General features: G+C 39.2%; 1 protein-coding gene across 1 annotated transcript; it reads left to right on the top strand.

The window, feature by feature from the left end:
- Window positions 1-3,212: 3,212 nt before the first annotated feature.
- Window positions 3,213-16,938, top strand: LOC116718697 (intestinal mucin-like protein). Its single transcript, XM_032560890.1, has 19 exons — window positions 3,213-3,819; window positions 4,589-4,842; window positions 5,965-6,136; window positions 6,355-6,599; window positions 6,756-6,939; window positions 7,836-8,061; window positions 8,593-8,765; window positions 8,847-8,916; window positions 10,201-10,322; window positions 10,920-10,951; window positions 11,037-11,205; window positions 11,836-11,931; window positions 12,430-12,470; window positions 13,290-13,508; window positions 13,634-13,735; window positions 13,925-14,053; window positions 15,099-15,138; window positions 16,060-16,180; window positions 16,603-16,938. The coding sequence occupies exons 1-19, from the start codon at window positions 3,213-3,215 to the stop codon at window positions 16,802-16,804; spliced, it is 3,204 nt and encodes a 1,067-aa protein (XP_032416781.1). The 3' UTR covers window positions 16,805-16,938.
- The last annotated feature ends 1,012 nt before the right edge of the window (window positions 16,939-17,950 follow it).

The raw sequence follows: 17,950 nt of genomic DNA on the forward strand, positions 1-17,950 counted from the left end.
CCAGAACCACTGGAGCAATTACAACAAAAGGTTCAGAAGAATCCCAAGGTCCCTCAACGAATGTAGGTACAAGAAAGCCAGTGGAAGCAACCTCTGGTCAATTAATATTCTCCACCACAGCAATTTTTGAAACCACAACTTCAGTGCCAGAGGCAACAAGCAGAAGGAGAGAAACTGCAATCGTATCATCAAAGCCATCTCTTTATACAACCACTACAGAAGGCCCTATCACATCTGCAAACAGAGCCACAGCTGAATCTGTCGAAACTACGTTCTCAGAAACAACAACAGTAAAGATTGGAACAACAAACCCCTCGAAAGTTGGCACAACAGGCCCCGTGACTGGCTCCATAACAGAAGTTGTTGAATCCACAACTATAGTACCAGGAATCATGTCAACAAGCCAAGAAACAACACTTGTTACATCTACTCCCTCTGTTGTTACCAAATCCACAACAACACCTTCCAGAACCACTGGAGCAATTACAACAAAAGCTTCAGAAGAATCTACAACCCAAGGTCCCTCAACGAATGTAGGTACAAGAAAGCCCATTGAAGTAACTTCTGGTCAATTAACATTCTCCACCACAGCAATTTTTGAAACCACAACTTCAGTGCCAGAGGCAACAAGCAGAAGGAGTGAAACTACAATCATATCATCACAGCCATCTCTTCATACAACCACTACAGAAGGCCCTATATCAACTACCCACAGAGCCACAACTGAATCTGTAGAAACTACGTTCTCAGAAACAACAACAGTAAAGATTGGAACAACAAACCCCTCGAAAGTTGGCACAACAGGCCCCGTGACTGGCTCCATAACAGAAGTTGTTGAATCCACAACTATAGTACCAGGAATCATGTCAACAAGCCAAGAAACAACACTTGTTACATCTACTCCCTCTGTTGTTACCAAATCCACAACAACACCTTCCAGAACCACTGGAGCAATTACAACAAAAGCTTCAGAAGAATCTACAACCCAAGGTCCCTCAACGAATGTAGGTACAAGAAAGCCCATTGAAGTAACTTCTGGTCAATTAACATTCTCCACCACAGCAATTTTTGAAACCACAACTTCAGTGCCAGAGGCAACAAGCAGAAGGAGTGAAACTACAATCATATCATCACAGCCATCTCTTCATACAACCACTACAGAAGGCCCTATATCAACTACCCACAGAGCCACAACTGAATCTGTAGAAACTACGTTCTCAGAAACAACAACAGTAAAGATTGGAACAACAAACCCCTCGAAAGTTGGCACAACAGGCCCCGTGACTGGCTCCATAACAGAAGTTGTTGAATCCACAACTATAGTACCAGGAGTCATGTCAACAAGCCAAGAAACTTCACTTGTTACATCTACGCCCTCTGTTGTTACAAAAAACACAACAACACCTTCCAGTACCACCGGAGCAATTACAACAAAAGCTTCTGAAGCATCTACAACCCAAGGTCCCTCAACGAATGTAGGTACAAGAAAGCCAGTGGAAGGAACCACTGGTCAATTAACATTCTCCACCACAGCAATTTTTGATGCCACAACTTCAGTGCCAGAGGCAACAAGCAGAAGGAGTGAAACTACAATCGCATCATCAAAGCCATCTCTTCATACAACCACTACAGAAGGCCCTATCACAACTACAAACAGAGCCACAACTGAATTTGTCGAAACTACGTTCTCAGAAACAACAACAGTAAAGATTGGAACAACAAACCCCTCGAAAGTTGGCACAACAGGCCCCGTGACTGGCTCCATAACAGAAGTTGTTGAATCCACAACTATAGTACCAGGAATCATGTCAACAAGCCAAGAAACATCACTTGTTACATCTACTCCCTCTGTTGTTACCAAAACCACAACAACACCTTCCAGAACCACTGGAGCAATTACAACAAAATCTTATGAAGCATCTACAACCCAAGGTCCCTCAACGAATGTAGGTACAAGAAAGCCAGTGGAAGCAACCTCTGGTCAATTAACAATCTCCACCACAGCAATTTTTGAAACCACAACTTCAGTGCCAGAGGCAACAAGCAGAAGGAGTGAAACTTCAACCGTATCATCAAAGCCATCTATTTATACAACCACTTCAGAAGGCCCTATCACATCTACAAACAGAGCCACAACTGAATCTGTCGAAACTACGTTCTCAGAAACAACAACAGTAAAGATTGGAACAACAAACCCCTCGAAAGTTGGCACAACAGGCCCCGTGACTGGCTCCATAACAGAAGTTGTTGAATCCACAACTATAGTACCAGGAATCATGTCAACAAGCCAAGAAACAACACTTGTTACATCTACTCCCTCTGTTGTTACCAAAACCACAACAACACCTTCCAGAACCACTGGAGCAATTACAACAAAAGGTTCAGAAGAATCCCAAGGTCCCTCAACGAATGTAGGTACAAGAAAGCCAGTGGAAGCAACCTCTGGTCAATTAATATTCTCCACCACAGCAATTTTTGAAACCACAACTTCAGTGCCAGAGGCAACAAGCAGAAGGAGAGAAACTGCAATCGTATCATCAAAGCCATCTCTTTATACAACCACTACAGAAGGCCCTATCACATCTGCAAACAGAGCCACAGCTGAATCTGTCGAAACTACGTTCTCAGAAACAACAACAGTAAAGATTGGAACAACAAACCCCTCGAAAGTTGGCACAACAGGCCCCGTGACTGGCTCCATAACAGAAGTTGTTGAATCCACAACTATAGTACCAGGAATCATGTCAACAAGCCAAGAAACAACACTTGTTACATCTACTCCCTCTGTTGTTACCAAAACCACAACAGCACCTTCCAGAACCACTGGAGCAATTACAACAAAAGCTTCTGTAGCATCTACAACCCAAGGTCCCTCAACCAATGTAGGTACAAGAAAGCCCATTGAAGTAACTTCTGGTCAATTAACATTCTCCACCACAGCAATTTTTGAAACCACAACTTCAGTGCCAGAGGCAACAAGCAGAAGGAGTGAAACTACAATCGTATCATCACAGCCATCTCTTCATACAACCACTACAGAAGGCCCTATATCAACTACCCACAGAGCCACAACTGAATCTGTCGAAACTACGTTCTCAGAAACAACAACAGTAAAGATTGGAACAACAAACCCCTCGAAAGTTGGCACAACGGGCCCCGTGACTGGCTCCATAACAGAAGTTGTTGAATCCACAACTATAGTACCAGGAATCATGTCAACAAGCCAAGAAACAACACTTGTTACATCTACTCCCTCTGTTGTTACCAAAACCACAACAACACCTTCCAGAACCACTGGAGCAATTACAACAAAAGCTTCAGAAGAATCTACAACCCAAGGTCCCTCAACGAATGTAGGTACAAGAAAGCCCATTGAAGTAACTTCTGGTCAATTAACATTCTCCACCACAGCAATTTTTGAAACCACAACTTCAGCGGCAGAGGCAACAAGCAGAAGGAGTGAAACTACAATCGTATCATCAAAGCCATCTCTTCATACAACCACTACAGAAGGCCCTATCACATCTACAAACAGAGCCACAACTGAATCTGTTACACGGTCTGAAACAACCTTTGCTGTTATAACCGGACAGTTACACACATCAAGCGTACTTACAAACCCATCCATAAAAAACACAACAGCCTTAACCACTGAAAGCCCAGTTAGTGCTACAACTGTCATTGCACCGATTACACAGACACTCCCAGGAAGTGCAACAGTTTATCCACCTTCATCAACCGGAGCAACTTTTCCTTCATCTACACAATTTACCACAGCTTTATGTGTGTGTAATGTTAACGGAACATCTCATCATTCGGGTATGTTCCTTTACATCTTAATGTTTATTTTTAATTATTTTCATAGTATTTTAAACATGAAGCATTTTCAGATATGTGTGAATAATGTAATTAATATGAATAATCCTTTATAAATTAACACTTTCAGACATGAAATTACAAATCCCTCATAAAATTGCAAAATTTCATAGATAATACAAGTAGACACACACTACTGGAAGGCACATTCTATTGCAGTAGTAACACTATAAGTTTGACTCCTCAAGAATGTAAACAAACCATTGAGCTTTGGTTTTGTTTTCTTCTGTTTTCAAAATATATCTTATGTATACATGTACAACTATCATTTGTTTTTTTATCTGCTACATAAACAATTTGGTCTTCAGTGACTTTTTCATTACAGAATTCAAAACAAACTTGTCAGATTTATCAGAATATTGTTTTTCAAATTAAGGACTGATTGACTGTTGACCATCCTGCCGTCTTGTTGCAGTTTTTTAGGGAATCAGATTTACAGATGACTTTTGAGAACTTCATATAAGGCCAAAACTTCATACTCTGTACATCTTTTAGACTGATAGGACTATTTTTGTTTCAATTAAGCAATGCATTTCTAAATTCTGAATACTACAGCTAAATCTTTAAAGGTTGTAATATTTATCTTAATCTAATACATCTTCAGTATTCACATTTTTGATCCTTATTTCATTACTACCCTTGCATTTAAAATGTAATGAATGCATTTTTTATTTAATGTTCTAAACTTTGCTTTATAATCTTTTATTCACAGGAGACTTGTTATACAATGTTACTGATGGCCTTGGGTGGTGTTACAGTGCATATTGCAATGCATCCTGTAAGGTTGAAACACAATCCAGCCCATGTCCAACCACATCAACACCTAGCACTACTGCACATTCTTCTACTTCATTACTGAGCTCAACCACAAAGGCCCCAACTTCAAGCTCTGGACCCCTGACCACAGTAACAACATTAGCATCTACAGCTACTCTAGAGTGCTCTGATGTGTATCCACCAAGACAGGTAAGACATGTCATCAGCTAAGGTATGCAATTCATCAATAATTGGTTTCAACAAAGATAGATTTTTTTGGAACAGTCAGAACTTACAGCACAAATACGACCAAAGATATCCAGATCCTGATCAACTGAGGGAATATTTTAATGCACAAATAATTTATGCATTAAAAAGATATAGTTTATCCGATAAATGTAAAACAAATTGACTACTGTTTAAAATCGTTAACTTTTCACTATTGATTAGATTTCATTACTAGCTAAAACAAATTCAGTAAGCTTTCTTTACTCTTTAATATTGCTTTTTGTAATTATTTGTCAAGATATATACATTTCATGAGTCAATTCTGAGGTATAATGAACCCTCGTTGTAACGCGGTTCACCTTTCACGGCCTCGCTGCTTTGCGGATTTTTTTGTGCAGTTTTTTTTCACAGTGCATTGTGTTCTGCATCCTGATTGGCTAAACAGTCTCTTCGCTTCTTCTCTACCTGCGTGCCAATAACATTACGGTATTTAAATATACGTAATACAGCTTGGCAAATTTTGGCAAATATTTTTGCCCAGAAGAAAAAAAAGCAACAACAACTACCGATAACTATGTTTTTCTCTTGAAAAAAAACACACCTGCACCACAGGCTTCAGAAGAAAAAGACACTAGAGAGCGGAGTGAGGCCGCAGCGTCACAGTCAGAGGAACAGTGAAATACGCGAGCCACAATTTGTCCTACTGTACTTCGTATTGATGATTAAAATGATTATTTTACTGTAGTTATTTGTAAGAAAGCGTTCTATTTGTTAAAAAAACAGGCCTGAAAACAGGTTTTGTTCTTTGGTTTTAATGTAGAGTATTTAATTATGCTGTATAATAATTATAAAAAATGAAGGTAACTACTTCACGGATTTCGCCTATCATGGGTTCTTTTTGGAACGCAACCCCTGCGAAAAACAAGGGTTCACCGTATACTTTTCATCATATTGGATTACGATGACAAATATTCTGACTTGATTTATGCAAAATAATTGGTATTTCCAGTTCCAGACAACACTGGAGTTTGCAAGAACAAAGCCCTTCAGTGATAAATGATAACTCACCGCTGTATTTGACTTATTGATTTTTTTTCCTATTAGAATGGAGAGTCCTGGAATACTAGCAATTGCACCACAGCTACTTGCATCGAAGGCAAGGTAACGGTCACAGCTACAGTCTGTCCAAATGTAACCCTCCCCATCTGTACCAATGGGAGGAAACCTGTCAAGATCTATGAACAAAATGGATGTTGCTTCCACTATGAATGTGAATGTAAGTTTAAAATTGAATCGTTCCGTAATAATTTGTCTGCTTACAAGAAACTATGTGGTCCTTTATATCTTTGCATTTAGTGTTCCATTTGAACCAGATGACATACCTTTGTAGCCTTATTTTAGCATTTCATATATTCTTATTAGTTGATAAGATTTCACAAAAATATGATGTAATGTTTTTTTAATTCTTGACATTTTCTCTTTCTCTTCCTGAAGGTGTATGTAATGTCTGGAGTGGATCCAACTACATGACATTTGATGGACAAATGTATAATTTTCAACAGAATTGCTCTTATTACTTAGTTAAGGAGATTATTTCAAAACATAACTTAACGATTACTAGAAGCAATAACTGTGATCCTTCAGACAGCACATTCTGCCCTCTGGCTCTAAGTGTCACATATCAATCAGTAAAGGCAGTTTTGACTCAAGTGAAAACTTCAGGAACACCAACCAATGTGGTAAGGAGCAATCTAACTGGAACAATTTCAGTTTGTGATATTTTTTGTACAGATAAGATGTAATAAATATTCTGCATAATATGATGTAATTGACACTTGTTTCGACTTCACAACCTTCCTTAACTTGATATTTTTGTTGTTTTTGGGGTCCTACAGGTGTATGTGAATCAGAAACGTGTCTATCCAGCATATAGCAATTCTGTTATGCTGCTTTATGGCACAGATATGGAGATCACAGCAGTGGTACAGGATATCAACACAAAAATAGTCTATAGAGGCTCCTCCTTCAGTATTGACCTTCCTTATTCTCTGTTTGGGGGAAACACTGAGGGACAATGTGGTGAGTTATCAGAGAGCTTGTTATCAGTCATGTTTATTGATGATAATTTGGACATATGAAACAAAAGACAATAGATTACATGGGAAAATGATCTCACTTGGAAAGTTAGGGATGCATTTACATTTACACTTTTTTAGGATGACAGTATCTGAGAATGATCCAAAGGTCAGTAAATGTAGCAAGACCCAAATCAGACATGACTTCATTTTGATTCCAACCCAAATCAAGTAGGTAGAAAAGTTTTAAACAGCCTTTGTTTAAGGTTTTCATGCATGCTAGGTAGATGTACGTATATATTCTTTCACATTAATCAAGGACACATTGGTAGGGTTAGATGCCAGCCTTCAAGTGTTGGTGCACACAGTAACACACAGATAAACACACGAGGTTCTACTGGTAGAAAACTGCCTTTATATTATATCTGAGATTGCTGAGCATGATTTCTCTTAGTTTCTTGTACCATGGAAAAGTGCATCAAATGTTGAGCTCAAACAAAGCAGAAGCCATCTCCTGCTGCTCTGCCTGAAATTGGTTTGTTTTGTGTAAAATAGACAGTTCCTGCCTATTTCTTTTCTGTACATTTTCTGTTTTAGAATGAATATCAACTGGTTAGATGGTCTTTATTTACTAAGAGGTTTAAGAATATTTCAGACTTACAATTGTGCAATTTTACTGTAGATATTGAAATGGATTTAATGGATATTTTTCTTCTATAATGATAAATAAAAGGAAACGTATTTGTTCCATATGTTAAGGATGGAATATTTATGCCCCTTCCACAGGATGAAAGAAACAAGTCAACATGTTGTCTGAGCTGCTTGTGAATTTCCAAAGAATATCCAGAGAATGACTTTGAGTTTTCTAGCTCTGCCGCTAACTGCTTCCTCTGTTGGTAGGTACCTGTGACAACTCGCAGGCCAATGACTGCCGTTCTCCAAATGGCCAGATAGAAAGCTGCTCAGAATCTGCAGGACTCTGGACTCTCCCCGGGACCAGCTGTGTCTCCCCAAGCCTTCCTTCTGTTACTGCAACTGCACAACCGCTAACATCTTCATCACAGCACCCAAATCCAGCAACACAACCAACCTGCAAACCTGCCATCTGTGAGCTACTTATGAGCAGGTCAGAAAAACTCAAAACATGTCATTAATTTTTTTATAAAGCTGTCTTTATGTTTATTATATTTCAAGTGATATTTGCAGAAACTTGAGATTAATTCCAGTCATTTTTTCTGCATCTCCTAGCTTCACATGAATGGCACTAAGACTTAACAGACAGGAAGAGGGGAGCTGTTTTGATTCTTTCATGCATGTTTGAGAAATAACTTAATTTGACCTGTGTCTTACAGAAACATGTCAAATTACAAACATGTCAAATTTATTTATATGTTTGATACTTACAGTGTTTTATAATAACTGAAGGTAACATAGTTACTTGATTGTGTTATAAAATGGAGCTTTGTGCCTGGAAAATACATAATGTCGCCTCTGTAAAGGTCATGCAACACTTGGTCTAAGACGGTGGGTTAAATTGAGCTGTCAGTTTTTTTCTTATTCTGTCTTTGCACATATGGAATTGCAGTTTTTTGAATTTGTGTCTGCAACTTTTTTAGCCATTTTCTGCTGTTCTAATATGCAACTATGGTCTTTGTAGTTTATTCACCCCGTGCCACTCATTCATATCCCCTGCACCATTTGTGAGCTCTTGCACCTATGAAATTTGTGATGGTGGTAATGACACGTGCTCCAGCCTGGAGGCGTATGCTGCTGAGTGTTCCAATGCAGGAGTCTGCATTGACTGGAGGAGTGACACCAACGGACTGTGTGGTGAGACATTTAGTCAGTATCACATATCTCATTTTTTGGAGATCTGGAATATATTGAAATTAACATGATTATATGTTATAGAGCACAGATGTCCAAACAACAAAGTGTACATGGCATGTGGCCCCTCAGTAGAGCCCACATGCAATGACAGGTACAGTAAACATTTTCTCACTCTGCTGCATTTGTATTATTTGTTGCAGGTTGCTTATTGTTCTTTGTAGATGGTAAAATTCAGAGATAAGTAAACTTACTTGTTGCACAACAGCTACAAATGTCAGCATGTCCAATACAGAATTTCATTTTGCATCAGAAAGTAGTGCATAACTGTGAAGTGAAAGAAAATGTCAATCTTGCTTTTATTTCTCAATGGAATTTAAGTTTGGACTTTGACTGGACCATCCAAAAACTTGACCATGCTTTGATCTAATCATTTAGCAATGTCTCTTTTCAGTCAGTGATGAATTGAACAGAGCTTTATGAGATGCATTGTTTTACAACAGAGGTGTCCAAACTTTTTGTCACATAGAAAAAAAATTGTCGTACTTGCAAGCCCAAAAAAAAACTAAGCTAAAAAGTCAATTTTTTTTCTTTCTTTGTAGGAAGGTGATGTTATTCTCTACAGATCCAAAACTTTAAAAAGATTTTACACGTTTGCTATATAAAAAGAAAGGCATCTAATTTCCAATTTCCTTTATCTCAGTTTAATGTATTGATTCTCTGATGTAAAAACAGGACTTGGGTCACTTTCTTTCAAATCGCTTGCTCCATTTAGTTTATTAAATTAGATAAAAGCTGATTTGGGTGCAGCAAAGTTTGCTTTTTTGGTTAAAGTGTGTAGATAAATGTGGTTCTACTTATAAATGTTTGATTGTAAAAATACAGTAACACTTTATTTGCCGGGTTGTGAATAAGACTGTCATGACATCGTCATAAACATGACATAACACCTGTCATGAACATGAGTAAGTCTTCATGAATATTTATGACTGTTGTCGTAAAGTGTCATTCGGTAAATCATGACACTTTTAATACAAAGTTGACATTATTGAAAATGTCTTTGTTATGACAACTTGACATTAACCAAGAAATCATGATCTGACATAAATTTGTTATAAAAGTATTACTGATTAAACTTTAAAAATGATGTAGCTTTATGTTATTAAAGCTAAAGTTTAATGAGTACTACTTTTATAACAAATTAAATCAAATAAAGTGTTACTAAATAGTAACACTCTGTGTGTTGTACTCAACATTTTCTATTGTAAGAAAATTTTGTCTGTGATTATTTTCTTACAAAATGTGAAAAAGTTCAAAGGGTGTGAAGGGGGAAGATTAAGTAATAGGCTAACCTTCACTCTACCTCCAGATCAGTTATTAAAAATGAAAAATGTAATCAGACCTAGGCAGTAATCCACCTTTCCATCAATCCCATCAGATACAACAGGAAGTTTCAGGCAGATGTGACATCATCTGCCAACTACACCCAGGAAGGCTGCTTCTGTCCTCAGGGCACCACGTTGTTCAACACAGTTTATGACACATGTGTCGCCTCCTGCGGTAAGATGATTGAGAAAAACAGCTTGAAGTGAGTCTTCAGAAAATTTTAGGTTCAGTCTGACTGAGCAGTCTTAGTGTTTTCATGGGAGATTCTTTTTTTATCACCTGTTTCTCATAAAGTTCAGGAAGTTACACATAAATTAACACAGCTTTTAAAACACTTGTTTATATGACTTTCTGCCTTATGATGTTGTAAAGGACTTTGTTTTTATGCTTTTTTTCTGCACAAGGTTTTTATGAAGCACTTTGAACTGCCTTGCTGCTGACATGTGCTCTATAAAGAAACTTGATTGATTGATTGATTGATTGATTGATTGATTGATTGATTGATTGATTGATTGATTCCCTACCAGTTGAAATGCTGGTAAAATCTGTAGAAAATAGAGCTGAGAACACATTTTGTTCAAGTTACTGAAATATTTCAGAGTTCTGAAGAAATGAGCCAGTCAGTGGAGCTCAGTCAGATATATTCACCAGTTATTTTACTGGATTCCTCAGAACTGGGATGGTGGTGCCCTGCCCTCACACTCAATAAAGCAACAAATTATTTGTCAATCATAAATACTCTCTGTTCCCCTTCCTGTCCTTTGATTGCAGACTGTGTTGGACCAGATGGAAAACCCAAACAGGTGAAAACTGCGCCCAGCAAATATCTACATGTGCTCTGTTAAATCATAACCTGCGGGTCTAAACTGGCTCATGTGTCCCCACCAGCCAGGGGAAACATGGACCAGTGAGTGCAGCAGCTGTGAGTGTGACCAGGACTCCATGAGTGTCCGCTGTGAGCCGGTGACCTGTCCTGAGGTCCAGAAGCCCAACTGCAGTGAGCCCGGCCAGCAGCTGACCAACACAAGCCAAGGCTGCTGCACAACACAGACCTGTGGTCAGTTATGTTACATGATGTCATGTAAACACATCACTGCTAGCTGAACCTGGTAACCGATAAATAAGGCTGTAAGCTTAAACTTCCATTAATAAAAAAATATTGTCTATAATCAAATCAATGATCAACTAAAACATAGTAAGTTAATACTTAGTTAACTCCAAAATTGTCAAGATTTAGGTTCAATTTAATCATTTTGTTTTTACTGATACATTTTTTTTCTGACTGGATGTGATATTAATATTTTGCAACAGCACGGCCAGAGTCCAGACGTAAACAGGGAGTCTGTGAAGAGATGAGGATGATATGAAGACCTGACTCATGTCAGTGTGACCTTATCAGGAGTTTAAAATGCTAAATAACCTAATCTCTTTTCACTGTGTATCCGTTGTGACCTCAGTGATAAACTCTGATAATGATCCTGATGTTTTTTATGTTTTTGAGTTTGGTGCTGCTGTGAGCAGCTGATTGGTTGTCATTGTGAGCTCAGACGTCCTGGACACAAGGTCCAGCAATAAGAGCAAACAATAAGAATCAAAACTTCAGAACTCCTGCTTTGATTCTTGTTGTTTGTGATGAGAAAGTTTAATGCAGTTTTACAGCAACATGTGTTGCCATTGCCTCCAACAGAATGCAACCCGAACCTGTGTGCTGGTCCTGTGACCTGCCCTCTGGGCTTCCAGCTTCACGTGTCCAACAGGACCTGCTGCCCGTCCTACGAGTGTGGTGAGTGACTCCAGTCTGGACCAGTTACTGCATCAGTTCTGGATGCCAGGAGAGGATTTACCTCCTGAGTTAAAACACAACAAAAAGGTCCAACATGATGAAAGACGTGACGAAGCAGGCAGCCCCGTTCTCCCTACAGTCTAACTACCTCCTGCTTTTCCTAATTCCTTTATTAATGACAGTGAAATCTGCAGTGTATCTTCTATGTTTGATTGATTTAAATCATTTTACAACCTGCTAACGATCTGATTCTTCACATGTTAAACCACAGAACTGATGCAACTAATTCCTGTTGAGGAAAGTAATTAAACAGCTCAGGCTTTTCATAAACTGTAGATTAAATACTTATATGAAGAACTTTGTTTAACATCAATGAGTGAATTCATGTACTGTAATTGTTTTAAGTACAGATTTCTGTTCACTTGAAATAGAGCTGGATCATTTATTTTACATAATAACCATATTAAAACCCAACTTGTCTCTTTTCTTTCTCTGTAGTTCCTAAAGGTGTGTGTGTCTATGACATGACTGAGTTCAAGGTGAGGAAACTAATCTTATTGAATGATTATATCAGACTGTTCAGTTTGCTATCAAAGGATTTATTTTCCCTATTAAAAATGGACACTTTCTGTTCTGTTCATAACCATAATAAACCTTTTCTTTTATTTCATCTTTACCACAAAAGAATGATGTACGGTGTCTCAGTCATGCCCACATCCCCTCCTGCTGGCCTGTTTGGTTAGTTCATTTAGGATCCACATTGAGCCTCAGCAATGCTGCCGCTCTTCTTGCAGTGGTCCCACAGCACTTCATTAAATCACTAAAACAATTATTAGGAATTAAATAAACACAAAATTAAAAGACACGGAAGACAAAAAAGGTGCCTCACTTCTCAGCCTGGTGACATGGTCACAACTAAAACGTTTTAATCTGAACTTCCAATTGAGATGATTTGAATCCTAAGGTTGTTTTAAGTCAATAATTTTTGAAAATAGATAAAGTAGGTTTTAGATTTTTTTTTTACTTAAAACCGGAAAAAATCCTTGTTATTAGAGAAAAAATCAGCCAGTGAAACTATTTTATCTATATTCAAACATTATTGATGTTTATTTATCTAAAACGTTACTTCTAAGTTATTTGTGTCTTATTTCATGTGTATTACATATTTGCACTAGAAACTAGATGGAAACACTTTGTAAAATTTTGTGTTTTTGCTGTAGCATCCAGTATCTTTTTACATTTTTTGAAGTATTCCTGTCAGACTGTTCAAGCTCAGTCGCTGTAGATGCAAATCTCTGGAAGAGCTTCTGTAGAGTTTAACGTCCGAGGAAAGTAACTAAAGCTGTGTGGCTTTACAGCCTGGTGCCAAGATACCAACACCTCAGACAGTAACAGAAGCTCCACTGGAGGAGGTGTCATTTGCCATAGTGCCATCTGGGACAGGAGGAGATGTACAGGAGGAGTCTTTCATTCCTGCAGCCTGCCAGGAGTGTTACTGCGGCCCCGACACACACCCCACCACCAAACTCAACGTCATCACATGCAGACCTGTTGTCTGCCACACAAACTGCTCTGAAGTAAGAGAATTCACCCAACATCACTCAGGATGCTGCTACACGCATTATTACTGTGGATCTGGTACCGATCAAACTCCTACAGGTTACCATGGAGATATTCATTCTGTCTGTCTGTCTGTCTGCAGGGGTTTGAGTATCAGCCTGCAGCAGGTCAGTGCTGTGGTTCATGTGTACAGAAAAGATGCATTCTCACCACTTCTGGGAACAACACAGTCCAGATCATTGAGGTCAGTCAACATACTGTGTTTAAGTTGTGAAATTAAGAAATGACATATTAATCACAGCAGTATGAAGCTATGTAGCCTTTAGCAGTATGGAGCAGATCTTTCATTCCTGACCTTACTGTACATACTGTGTGTGTTTTAAACATGTTCAGGCCTGCTGCCTTTAGCTGACTGCTCTTCATTTCTGCTCAGGTCAACAACACGTTTGTGCCACCTGGTGATAAGTGTGTGCAATACACATGTGAGGAGATTAACGGACAGATTGTGATGAAGGAAACAAGGACCAGTTGTCCTCCCTTCAACCCGCTGGACTGTGAAGCTGTGAGTTCCTCAAATGTAGACAAGCTCTCATGTTTGATCTCATTTGAAACTACGGGAAGATGGTGGCAAAGGAAGAAAAAGACAAAAAACTTATTCAACAAAAAAAAACTTGGACTAATGGATTCTTTGCTGTAGACACAAAAAGACATACACAACATCTCACACTGTTTGGGACACTGATGCTGTATTTATTTACATAACTTTCAGTTAGCAGTTAGCATTGCTTTATGGGGTGAAGCCACAAAGGTCTGTGTGAGAGAATCATCACCTTTCCTTCTACTAGTAAAACCTCAGAAAATGTGAATATTAGGTGATACTTCAATATTTCTAGTCAGTCATCCCAGAAAATGAAACAGTCATTTTACAGAGATGTATTGTACATAAAGTATTTCAAGCTTTTACTTTTTGCATTTTTTATGGATGACAGGTAAAACAAAATCTGTTTCATAAAATCAAAATATCACATTAGATCAAACAAAAGCAGATGTTTTAAGCATAAATGTCAGGCTTCTGAAAAGTCTGTACATTTCTATGCACTCAATACTTGATTGTTCCTCTGGCATGAATTACTGCTTCAATGCAGCGTGACATGGAGGCCATCAGTCTATAGCACTGTGTAGGTAATGGAGGCTCAGCATCTTCCTAGCAAACTGAGGAATATGATAAACCAGCAACACCTTTCATAACTGACCCAAACTGACCGACTCAATGGAGGAGTTAAACTTCCAGAACCTTCCAATCACTTTATGGTAATACTGCAGATCTCACAGGTCAGATATTTTAACATAAACCAACTCAGTGGGCTGCAGAATAGTGAAGTGGAAGTGAAGGGATTTTAATGTGTAAAATAAAAAAGTCTTGCATGCATTCATGTTCAGCTTCTTGAGCCCTTAAAGCCTAAATCATGGAGTCACCACAAAGCATGGTGATGTTTGTATTATGCAGTAGTGTTAATGCTTTTTCAAGAGACTGAGAACTAGCTGAACTCCACACCGCTTCCATAAAGCTCTGCTGCTCTCTGCTAACCCTCCTTGTTGTCCTGCAGGGAACTGAGACGACCGACGCCTCCGGCTGCTGCACAACCTGTAAGATTCTACATCCTGCATGGAGGGATGAGCTGCAGCACAGAACACACAGCACTGAACACAGAATACACAGCACAGAACACACAGCACAGAACACGGAACACACAGCACGGAACACAGAACACACAGCACGGAACACAGAACACACAGCACGGAACACAGAACACACAGCACGGAACACAGAACACACAGCACGGAACACAGAACACACAGCACTGAACACAGAATACACAGCACAGAACACACAACACAGAACACGGAACACACAATACAGAACACAGAGCACAGAACACGGAACACACAACACAGAACACAGAACACACAGCACGGAACACAGAATACACAGCACAGAACACGGAACACACAACACAGAACACGGAACACACAGCACGGAACACAGAACACACAGCACGGAACACAGAATACACAGCACAGAACACAGAACACACAGCACAGAACACGGAACACACAGCACAGAACACAGAACACACAGCACAGAACACACAACACAGAACACGGAACACACAGCACAGAACACGGAACACACAGCACAGAACACAGAACACACAGCACGGAACACAGAATACACAGCACAGAACACGGAACACACAGCACAGAACACGGAACACACAACACAGAACACAGAACACACAGCACGGAACACAGAATACACAGCACAGAACACGGAACACACAACACAGAACACGGAACACACAGCACGGAACACAGAACACACAGCACGGAACACAGAATACACAGCACAGAACACGGAACACACAGCACAGAACACAGAACACACAGCACAGAACACACAACACAGAACACGGAACACACAGCACAGAACACACAACACAGAATACACAACACACAACACACCCGTGTGTTGCACCCGGGTGTATGACTAGCTGTGGTGTGTTCCAGGTCGGCTCCAGAGTGTCTGCCAGGTGGAGAGTCAGCAGATCATAGTTGAGGTGAACCACTGTGTCAGTGCTGTGCCGGTCAATGTTACATCATGTGTGGGACACTGCAGGAGCTCATCTATGTAAGAATGTTTGGCAATATTTCTGGAGTTCCTAATCTTACACTGATGCATAGAAAATGTTAGGCATGAAAACAGAGAAATATTTTGTAAATACCTTAAAGAAAATGAGAAAAACTGCAGCTAGTTTGTGACTCCGATCTATGAATGGAAAGATTTTACATTGCATCTTGCAGAACCTGGATAACCAGACTTAAGTTTGCATTTTATTTGCATGTCTAAATAAATTTCTCATTTGTCAGCAAACTGAAATACTCTATAAGAACCCCTGTTATGTCACAATTTGTGAAAAATCTTTTTACTGAACATCTATTCGCATTCAAATGCTAAATTCAGTCTAAAGAATCAGTTTGGGCGAAGAGGAGCCGTTTTAAATGGAGAACAGGTAGAAACCATGCTGCCATTGTCTGTGTGGATTTCTGCAGGTACTCAGCTGCAGCCAACTCCATGATGCACCAGTGTGAGTGTTGCCATGAGGCCACAACCAGCATGAAGCAGGTGGAGCTGACCTGCGCTGACGGCTCCACACTGCAGCACAGCTACAGCCAGGTGGAAAGCTGCCGCTGCAGGACGGAGACATGCTCAGCGGGCGCCACAACCAGAGCCCAGCGCCGCAGGAGGCGCTGACCTGCTCCTCAATCACACCAGGGAACAACTTTTTCACACTTTATAGCACAATATGCTCTTCTACAGAGTCTGTTAGAATTAAACTATGTCTGTATTTCTCACTGATAAGAAATAAAATATGTCTGCAAAATGATGTTTTGTATGCAGAACCTTTGTGGCTCATTTGGAACATTACTGAATGAAAACACAGTGAGGATTGGACGAGCTCAGGCCCCTGCAGGGGGGAGGAGGGATCACTACAGGTTGATGTAGCTGAACAATCTAAATAAAATGTGTGAACCTGAAATTCAGCACATTGATTTATGCAGTTATAATGAAACAAATAGATTTTTAAAATAGTTTTATTAAAGTGAGAAGCTGTTGCTGTAGGCAGACGACTGTTCATATAATCATAATGATTTTAAATAGAATTATATGGTTTCCTTATTAGCATCAGCAGGATGTTGCATCAGCTGTTGTTCCTTACATAAAACAGACAGATTACATTTACACAAATCATATTACAGATGAAACATTAAAACATTTTACAAAACTTTTAAACAGACAGAGACCAGTATAAGAGAGGGAGATACTTTAGATATATTTAACATAATAAAAATATATAGCTTCATTTAAAGTGTAGTTTCCTTTTTCTAATACACTAAGATACTCATAGTAATCAGATGCAACTACATTCAGAAATGCACAACTGCACACAGATATTTAAATGATAAATTATTTTATAATAGATTTCCAGTTGCTTCTTAAACCTGTAAGCAGTGATTTGTGGTGATGAGTTTGTTCATGTTTTAGTTTAGACCACTTCCTTTTTGGCAGAGTGAAACAATCCCACCATGTTGAGGAATCAGGAGTATTTTTGCTAAAAGTTAGTTCTTGGTAAAACATAAATGGTGTATGTGGTGTATATTATACTGTAATAATATTATTTGGAAAATGCAGTTTAAGGAAGCCAAGGAACCAAACATGCAGGTTCTGGATGGTGGGATGGAGCTGGAGTACAGGGTCCAGCTGGGATTCAAACCCAGAACCTTCCACTGGGTTCTACCATCACATCACCGAGTAGCCAGTCACGTTCAACTGATTATAAAATAACTAGTAACCATGTTACATCTCCAGTCAGTTACACTGAGCCTGTTCTGTTCGTCT

This window comes from Xiphophorus hellerii, chromosome 4, assembly GCF_003331165.1.
Source record: "Xiphophorus hellerii strain 12219 chromosome 4, Xiphophorus_hellerii-4.1, whole genome shotgun sequence".
NCBI classification, from domain to species: Eukaryota; Metazoa; Chordata; class Actinopteri; order Cyprinodontiformes; family Poeciliidae; genus Xiphophorus; species Xiphophorus hellerii.